The sequence below is a fragment of the Ascaphus truei genome, chromosome 17 (assembly GCF_040206685.1).
Source record: "Ascaphus truei isolate aAscTru1 chromosome 17, aAscTru1.hap1, whole genome shotgun sequence".
Lineage (NCBI taxonomy): Eukaryota > Metazoa > Chordata > Amphibia > Anura > Ascaphidae > Ascaphus > Ascaphus truei.
The window spans coordinates 1,107,900-1,117,845 of NC_134499.1; the positions used below are offsets into that span (position 1 = coordinate 1,107,900).

Consider the following 9,946-nt stretch of genomic DNA (forward strand, 5'->3'; position numbering starts at 1 on the left):
ATCACCCTGTCACACACTACACAAAATGGCAACCTTCCCGTCCGATTAAACATTAATTGTCCCCCTTCCTTAACACACTTAATTAAAAAAGTACACCTTCCCGTCCGCTCACAAAATGCCACCCTTCACGCACGATAACATATTAATTGCCCACCTTCTCAGCAGTCCGGTTGCCGCCACCGCTACTCTGCATGTCCCCCGTACTTACCACCGTTACTCCACTACTTACACTCTCACACTCAGATCACCTCCCCGCCGGCTCCCCCCCCATCACTCCCCTCACCTGCAGCTCTCGCCACCTGCGGGCCACGTTTTCTCTCCCCTCAGCGGGGACGCCGGGAGCGCCGGGGAGGGGGGGTGGACGGCGCATACGCCGCTTCCCCTAACCTCAGGGGGACCTTTCAGAAGCGCCGGGGGGGGGAGGGAGGGGGCTGGGAACACGCGCAGGGGCCAAGATTCACCCCCCCATCCAATATTCACCCCCCCCCCCAACACACCCACCCAAGATTCACCCCCACCCACCCAGGATTCACCACATCCACCCAAGGTTCACCCCCACACACCCACCCAAGATTCACCCCCACCCAACCACGATTCACCTCCACCCCCCAAGATTCACCCCCCCACAAAACAATTATTAGGGATTCACATCCCGGGCAACGCTGGGTCTCTCAGCTAGTTGATATATAAATGATCCCTATGTAGGCATACACAGAGTATACTGTGCAGCAATGGCGTATCCGATGTATTCTTGAAGGTGTCTGTGTTGCAGAGGGGCGAAGTGCGTCAGGTTATAATTAAGGAGTCTCTTTTGACGACGTGTTTCTCATTGCAGTGTGGCCAGCGGCTATCTCTACGTGACGATTATTTATAACATCTCGGTCAGCCTGGCGCTCTACGCGCTCTTCCTCTTCTACTTTGCCACGCGGGATCTGCTCAGCCCCTACAGCCCTTTGCTCAAGTTCTTCATGGTCAAGTCTGTCATCTTCCTGTCCTTCTGGCAAGGTGAGATCCCAGCGTTTCCTGGCTTCTGTAAACATTGGAACCGCTGGATATTTCCCATCTCTGACTAATCCTTGCCAACGATGACCGGTTTAAACCTCCAAGGTGGTCTTCATCAATGGAAGAAAAAAAACTGGCTTGTATTTCCTAGGGAAACCTTTCTATTCAACGCTCTGGAGTCTAGGCCAGGGGTGGCCAACTCCAGTCCTGAAGGACCACCAACAGGTCAGGTTTTCAGCATATCCCTGCTTCAGCACAGATGGCTGTCATTGACTGAGCCACCTGTGCTGAAGCAGGGATATCCTGAAAATCTGACCTGTTGGTGGCCCTTCAGGGCTGGAGTTGCCCAAACTGCCTGTGCTAACTGGAGTCTAGTGGCCACCTTGTATATGTAGCCTAATGCCAGTTTGTTGGTTTTGGTAGAAATAGTTGATCCACCCTTTTGGATTGTGTTCTTTGGGGCCCTTTAAATTACATTTTGTCTTCTCTGCTGGATATCACTTTATCAAAGGTATTCGTTACTGGCACCTTGGCAATAAAGGTGTCAGATGAGGTCAATTACGGTGCTATTGTTGACGACTGGCGGGTATTCGCATGTAAGAATCCTCTTGTATTCTTCACCGTGCAGAGTTGTGATGAGCCGTAGACCTCCACGGCCTCTGCCATCATGTAGTAGAAGAGCCGCTTGGATGAGACTACGTGGCCAGTGTCACTGTTAGAGGTGACTACGATTCTTTTCTACCTGTGTATCACTTTCATCTTGTGGCACAAAGCACATTTGTTAGGAAGTAAGCGCTTTCTGTCGCGGTGTCGCCCTGTAATTATAGGACCCGTTTGGTAGCTAAATGGTCCGTTCTATCTTCCTGTCACTATTCAATTAAAGGACATGTCGCTGCCGGTGTTTTGCCGCCACTCACCTCGCTGCAGAGACATCTCCCCAGGCAGTTTCACCGCCAAAATAAGCCCCAAACCATACCCCTTACCCTATAAACCCCTAATACTAATGCTACCCCCTACCCTAAAATCCCTTACACTATAAACCCCTATTATTGATTCCCCTACCCTAACTGTTAAAACCCTTAAATTAACTTACCCTATTGGTGAAATGGCCGGTGGCTGAGTGTCCAGCTATTGTGGCAAAAGGTCCTTAATGGCCAATCGCTGACTTTGCCATGACCAAATGTCCGATTCCGAGCCGATCGTCCCACAGCTTTTCTCTTGGGTTACGAGGCACCTGGTTTTGTGATCACAGAACAACACTCCCTGTGCGGTGCTGTGACTTCGACATGGTTTAAAACCAGGTGGCCAACTCCAGTCCTCGAGGGCCACCAAACAGGTTGAGTTCTCAGAATATCCCTGCATCAGCACAAGTGGTGCAGTCAGACTGAGCCACCTGTGCTGAAGCAGGGATATCCTGAAAACCTGACCTCGAGGACTGGACTTGCCCACCCCTGGTCTAAACTCGTGTGCGGTGTTATCCGTTGGTTCAACCAATATGGTCGCACGTTTACTAAGCTCACTGGTGTCATCGCCTAAAAACAAGTCCTCCTGCATCGCACAGCACACCTCGCTGGTATAATGCGCCCGTGCAATATCCATTTACTGCTTAGCCAAGGATCAAGTTGAAGTTTTTCCACCGAGCGGGATTGGGCAGACCAGGTGGACCAAGTGGTTCTGATCTGCTGTCAAATTCTGTGTTGTATATGATGACTTCATATATGATGTCTCAGCGCTGGAAATATTGAATATATAAAACGCTGTGGGCCTCTTCTCTCCTCTAAGGAATGCTTCTGGCTATCCTGGAAAAGTGTGGCGCCATCCCGAAGATCCACTCTGCAGAGGTGTCTGTCGGAGAGGGCACCGTGGCTGCCGGGTATCAGAACTTCATCATCTGCGTTGAGATGTTTTTTGCGGCCATTGCTTTGCGTCACGCCTTCACCTACAAGGTTTACTTAGACAAGCGACTGGATGCCCAAGGTGAGCACGGACACTTCCACAGCCGGCCTCCTGCTAGCCCAGATAGCTGTGCATGTTGTTGTATTTACAGTTTTATAGCCACAAGGCGGTTAACATTCTCCCAACCATAACATGCCCACCTGCCTCTGACCATTTTTACCGTCCTAATTGAGACAATGAATTTGGATGAACCTTTCTTTCACTCTGTGCAGTTTTCTTTTTATAGTGTCAAACCCATGTGACATTCCTGTGCGTTGGTATGCAGGGTTGGTATGCCATCACATACGCTTAGGGCTTAACCACGTCACTGCCAGATGAGCCGAGCCGTAAACGGGGAAGTCCCCCTCTGCCAGCAAAAAGTGACATTCTCTGGTGTGTACATTAGTCAGCAGAGCAACTGACTCCATTATACCATGGTAAGGTTTGGGAAGCTGCAAAGTTTACACTTTCCCCTTTCCTATTGTAACACTATAGTCTTCGTAGCTGTTACAGGGAAGTCTGTAAGTTGCCATTCAAACCTTATTTATCTGTATGGCACACGGTTGCTCACTAACACAAGAACACCCTATATTTTAACATTTATCGTTGACATTAAAATTATTTTAAACCATTACAACTCAACATCCTGTGTCGGCAGAGTGCTCTAACATGGTTTCTGTTCTTGTTAGCGATATACTTGCGTTACCTAGGAAGCACCACCGACTTGCAGCCACCTATAAGCTGTAGTGAGGGTATTTGTCTAGTTTACATGGCACACAGTAGCGGGATAATCTGTCCAGAAGCCACAATATCCACGTCACAGGAACTTTCTAACACCCTTTGTTATATCCTACATTTTGCTTTTTATATTTGCTCTTCAAACCTATTGGGGTAACCTTTTTTTAACGTCTGCTGTCCATGTCGACAACTTAATGACGGGGCTGCAGTGTCTGTCAATATGACGTTTAGTTTAGGGCAAGAATGGGCAACTCCAGTCCTCAAGGGCCACCAACAGGTCAGGTTTTCAGGATGTCCCTGCTTTATCACAGGTGACTCACAGTCCCTTCTTGAGCCACCTGTGCTGAATCAATGATATCATGACCTGTTGGTGGCCCTTGAGGACTGGAGTTGCCCACACCTGTTTTAGGGGTTTCCTGACACCTTGTGGTCACAGATAAAATGACACCATTTCTAGCTGTGTTCTTCTATATGCTTAATAATACAGAATTATAAGGAGATCACCGTGTCACACACTTATCAGCTAGTTAAAGGGGGATCTAGTGATCTTGCACCTGGCTCCCCTTCTCTGCTCGCTCAGATAATCTGTGTCTTGTTTGCATTTCAGCAGCCTTTGTATCCCTTTCAGTTTCACTTCCTCCCACGGGATGACCAAGTCATTGCTAGTACATGTGCAGGGGAGCGGCCCATTGGAGCTGGTGTTGCTCGGTCAAATAAGGGCCCTTGGTGAACATCTTCGGTTCAATAACAATACGCAGACATAATGCAAATATTTAATGTTGATGAATGCAGAAAAAATATTCAATTTTTTAAAAGCATTGCCCTGTCAGTTAGAACAAAACAATGCATGTAATTGTGTAGTTGTGCTGCTTTAAAATATTGTGTCAAAGCCCCGCTTATATGGGTATCCCTGTCCCAATGAGCTAGCAGTCTAGCCGTGTTATTGGAGGCACGTGGTAGGAGTGGGTGGAAGTACACCCTATATATCGGTCATTTTGGGAAGTTAAGGATGTGGGTGGGGACATGCATGTGGCTCTTGTGATCATTTCACACATGACTCATGAACTCCGAGACATATGAGCCTCATATGATCTGTGGGAGCTGATGTTGCGAAGGATTCCCGTGCAGTGCGGCTGAATAACCTCTGTGTATCTCTTTATCTGTCCTCTTTCCTTGCTTTTTGCCCTGGCTGTACGCTGCAGCTGTTCCATCTTACGGCCCGTACGGTAGGTACTGCGGTCTGTCTCTCTGCGACACTCTTCATTCTGAGTTTTATTTGCCAGTTTGTATACTCCGTTCCTTTCCTTTCCCCCCTCTTACTGGTAGTCGCCCCCAGGCGGGGGTCTCTCGCTCTGCTTCCGAGCTGCAGGGACCTGAAGCATTTTAAGAACTGGTATTATTGGCTTTCTTGTGTCTTTTTTTTTTAGAAAGGTAAAAAAAATCTCCTTTGTTAATAATCAAATCTATACGCGCTCACACAAATTTGTGCTTTACCATAATTGTGTTTCTTACCCCATTTCCTCTCTGCGTGGGTGTGTATAGTGAGAGATAAGGGGCTGAGCTATAAGGAGGGGCTGAAGAGTGTAAAGTCTTAAATATGCAGTTCAAGTTGCCGTTTATTTATTTTTAATATTTTTTTTTTCCCATTCAATGTGCATCAATATAATCTGCACACTGACAAGTGATTAGCTCAGCTGCAGATCGATTCGTTCTCCTGTTAATTCAGTTCTTGCACAGCATTTTGGGCAATGTAGTTCCTGGAATATGATTGACTTGGCAGCTACACAATACAATTGATTCACGGCTTGAGAGAGGGCGGGCTCAAGAGCCAGAGCCTATCAGAAGGGGAAGGGGCTGTCTCTTTGGAAATGCTTCCTACATTAGAAGCCTTAAAAATGTCTTTAAAACATTTTTTTTTTAAATGCTACAAGTATTTTCTCATAGTACAGAACTGAATTATTTAAAAAGATACACATGTAGGATATTGCGTGAACTGCCGCTTTTAAATGAGGAGAATTTTGTAAGTAATATGGGATTTGATAGGAAGCCAGGAGAGGGATTTCAGCGGGGGAGATGCTGAGACAGATTTAGGAGAGGATAAAGTGATTCTAGCTGCAGCGTGTAGGGGAGACAGGTGAGAGGTAGGAAGGCCGGACAGCAGGAGGTTACAATAGTCGAGACGGGAGAGAATGAGGGCCTGTGTCAGAGTTTAGACAGAGCGAAAGAGGAAAGGGCGTATCTTTGCACACATTCCATCAACTACTAGGCTAAAGCCAGGGCCTGCAACGCATTGCAGAGAAATCCTGGTTTGTGGCCAGAATGCGCTTTTAAATGTACATACTCGATTAGCCCCATATAAAACCAGTGATCATAGTTACATAGTGTAATGGTAAAGGGTTTATGCCTCTTCAGGCCAGGATTGCCTTGCATGCCCACCCAGCACAGAAGAGGTTCATTAACTTCTTTCCTGCTAGATGGGCGTGTGCAATGCATTGTATAACCCCTGCCGGCAGCACCGGGGTAATCGGGCAGTGTCTCGGGGTAGCGTCTTGTGATCCTGTCATACATTAAAATCCTCTAATCCCTCCCCCTGTACAGGTCGCTGCGCCCCCATGAAGAGCATCTCCAGCAGCCTGAAGGAAACCATGAACCCTCACGACATTGTGCAGGACGCCATTCACAACTTCTCTCCGGCCTACCAGCAGTACACCCAGCAATCCACCCTGGAGCAGGGCACGACCTGGCGCAATGGGCAGATCATCTCCCGCTCGCAGAGCCTGTCCGGCGCCCGCGACACAGAGAAGACCCTCCTTCTCAGCTCCGACGATGAGTTCTGATCCGGGTGGGGGGAGAGGGAGACACAGCCAGGGAGCAACGTGTGATGATGGCAGGCGGCCCGAATCCGGGGTGTGCTGGAGAACAGCCAGGCTTTCAGAGGGTTCCCTGGCATGTTTGAAGGCGCCTCTCCCTTGGTTGCAAAGGCTGGGAGAGACCTGCCCAAAAAATGGCAGAGCCTTAGGTACAAGGGGGTTTAAAAAAAAATTGGTTCTGGAAAAATGTAGGTTCATTGCAGGTTGGGATCCATTTTAATGCACTCTGTGCTGAGATGGGCTGCTAGTTTAATTCTTCCCTTACCACCACCCCCTCGGGTCATTGGACCAGTTTGGCAGCAATCACGTAACTCCAGAGCCCTCCCCGGCTACCAAACTGATCACGTGTGTCCTATTTTCTGTTTCCTCGCTTCCACATCCTGTGCAAACGCCTCAGAAGACGGCACACAAGTTGGAAATTGATGGAATGAACGCGGTACACGAGCAGGCCCACTCGTGTGCTGTTCCTTGCGGCGTCAGCCACGCCCACTGGTTACTGAAGTGGTTAGTGGCCAGCCGGGGTAAGAGGTCTTCATCGATCTAGTTAGCAAGTACTATAGCAAGTCTAAAAAGTGTATGCGGGAAAGCGACTGAAAGTTCCTGTGCAAACATGTTTGAACATTAAAAAGCATCACACCCTGCAATGAACCTAAACAAGGGGATCCTATTCCATGGAGCCTCCGTATAAACAAACAGTCACACAGGCAAGGAACCGTAGAGACCCCTGATCCCGTCATTCCTGGAGGCTCCTCTGTCGGTACAATGGTCCTAATTCTAACATTCAAGGTCGCGTGTGCAGGATAGCGCAGACCGCAAACTAGCATGGCATCCTAAGCGTCACGTCGGGAAATTGCCAGAATATTTCTAGGTTTCAGGGACCATTCTAGGTAGTATAAATATAAAGGAGGTAGTATACATAGATATTGCACGGGCGCATTATACCAGCGGGGTGTGCTGTGCGGTGCAGGAGGACTTGTTTTTAGGCGATGACACCGGTGAGCTTAGTAAACGTGCGACAATATTAGTTGAACTAATGGATCAAGACGCACAGACGAGTTTAGACCAGGGGTGGGCAAGTCCAGTCCTCGAGGGCTACTGACTGGTCAGGTTTTCAGGATATCCCTGCTTCAGCACAGGTGGGTCAGTCTTTGACTGCACCATTTGTGCTGAAGCAGGGATATTCTGAGAACACGACCTGTTTGGTGGCCCTCGAGGACTGGAGTTGGCCACCTGGTTTTAAACCATGTCGAAGACACAGCGGTGTACAGGGAGTGTTGTAGTTTTGTGATCACAAAACCAGGTGCCTCGTGTTGGAATTAGAGCAGACGCCTGCACTGTTTTAGTTTTTTTTTTTTAAAGAAAGAATGCAGTGATTTAGAAATTAACCCTTTCTGTGCTTGAGACCTGCACTATACATCTCCAGCACAGAGAGAAATGCAGATTACTTCTGCATCCGCGGGGGACACGTTCCTGCTCGGGGCACGTAGAACCACAGGGCTGCAGCCCTGCCAATGTCCTCCTGGCCCCTACGTGTGTGTGAGGGCCCACCCTCCTTGGGGAGGGGTGAGGGTCTCCGAAGTGCAGGCTCCGGCCCCTACATGTGAGGGCCCACCCTCCTTGGGGTGGGGTGAGGGTCTCCAAAGTGCAGGCTCAGACTCCGGCCCCTTCTTTGTTCATTATTTTTTGTTTTTAAATTATATGGGGGGAAGTTCTGTTAGGAAATATTTATATTTATTGCAAAGCCACGTACAGATATGACAAGTTCTGTCCCTTCGCTTCACCCCCTTTCCTTAACCCCTTAACTGCCTGGAGAGTCTTTCAGAAGTGGCGCAGAGGAATGGCCTTGACAGAGAAGCGGTTAAGTGACGTGGGTATATTTTTATAAATATATGTACAGTAGACATGTTTGTTTTCTCTGCCATGTTGCAGAGAAGGGAGTGCTGTTTCTTTTTCTGTGGAAACACTAAAGGGAGGGGAAACGCAGCTATTTTATTCCTGCCATTGTCGGTAGGTGGGTTTATCATAAGCTTACAAGTCCGCAGACAGTTTTAATGGTAGCAGGGCACCTCAGGAGTTGGCTTACCATCAGAAAGACGACACTGCCTTTGAAAGCTCCTGAAGTGTTTTTTGTTTTTAACAAGTAAAAAAAACAAGTGTGCTAACTGGAAAAATCTGTTTGGATTAGAAATGTACCGGGTCCAAAAAATGACCGGGTCCCCAGGGAAAAAAATAAATCACCCGGCCAGGTATTTTTGACTTTACTGCATGCGGCGGCTGAGGGGCACCACGCGACATCCTGGTGGCGGGAGCAGAGGATGACATCCTTCGGCCGATGGCGGTGGGAGCAGCAGAAGACATTATTCAGCCGGTGGCAGCAGAGGACAACATCCTTCACTGCCGGTGGAGCAGTGGAACATGTGACCACAGAAGGAGCGTTACTATTGGACAGCCGGGGAGGAGTGCGCCCCAGCGGTCCGACCCGGAAGTCTTCCGACTTCTGGTGCAGCTGCTCCCTGGCTGTCCAATAGTAATGCTACTGCTCCGGTCATATGTTCCTCTGCTCCCACCGGCTGTGAAAGATATCCTATGCTGCTACTGGCTTCCACTGCTCCCACCGCCACCAGGATGTTGCTATGATCCTCATCCTCTGTCGCGGTCCACCTTATTTTCCACCGCCAGCTGCAGGTAAGTCTTGTGCTGGTCTGCTCCTGCCGTTCTCCAAGAGGAGGAGCGAGGGAGCAGAGCGGAAATTGCCCTGGGCCAGTTATGGGTACTTTAAATATGGCCGGGTAACTGGTACATTATTAGTTTGGATAAAAAGGTCTCTACGCAGCCCAACATTGGTTATTACACCAATGTTCAGAGAGGGCGTGTGGGGGGGGGGGGGGGATGAAGGAAGATGTTAGAAATGGTGTTTAATTAAAAAAAAAAAAAAAATTATCCTTTGAATCAGCCTGAAAAAAAACACAAATATATATATATTAATGCAATAAACGTGTGGTGGTGAATTCTTTCTGATACAAGACCAAGGAAACATAATTTAGATTGATATTACATAATACATCCCGTAGCCGTCAGTCTGCGTGATTAGTACGTGCCCTAGTTTGTAGAGAAACAATAGGGCTGGAATATACTGCATAAAAAAAGCTTGATACAATCACCCCATACACGTGCTGGGGGGGGAAATAAATAATATAAATTGAATGAATTTGTGAGAGCAGCTTCTCCCGTATATTGCGGTGTTGTGACATCCCTGTTATTGGGTAGTGTTGGGTCCAACGTGCTGTTCCCGGGCCCAGCGCCACAAAGGGTGACGAGTATTGTCACTTTTCCTGCTGTCTGTATGACTGAGCTGAGGTGGACCTGGGGCTCTTATCTCCCAGTGGGGCAGTGCTGTTCTG

At 48.4% G+C, this 9,946-nt stretch overlaps 1 protein-coding gene across 5 annotated transcripts in view; it reads left to right on the forward strand.

The window, feature by feature from the left end:
• Window positions 1-7,410, forward strand: part of TMEM184B (transmembrane protein 184B) — a 32,716-nt gene extending 25,306 nt beyond the window's left edge. For 4 of the 5 annotated variants that reach the window (XM_075573677.1, XM_075573679.1, XM_075573678.1 and 1 more), the window contains 4 exons: window positions 836-1,005; window positions 2,785-2,979; window positions 4,878-4,901; window positions 6,274-7,410. In XM_075573677.1, coding sequence (XP_075429792.1) covers window positions 836-1,005; window positions 2,785-2,979; window positions 4,878-4,901; window positions 6,274-6,512 — 628 coding nt within the window. In that variant the 3' untranslated portion in view covers window positions 6,513-7,410. The remainder of the gene's footprint in view (window positions 1-835; window positions 1,006-2,784; window positions 2,980-4,877; window positions 4,902-6,273) is intronic. The other variant, XM_075573681.1, reaches the window with a different exon arrangement.
• Window positions 7,411-9,946: the final 2,536 nt, after the last annotated feature.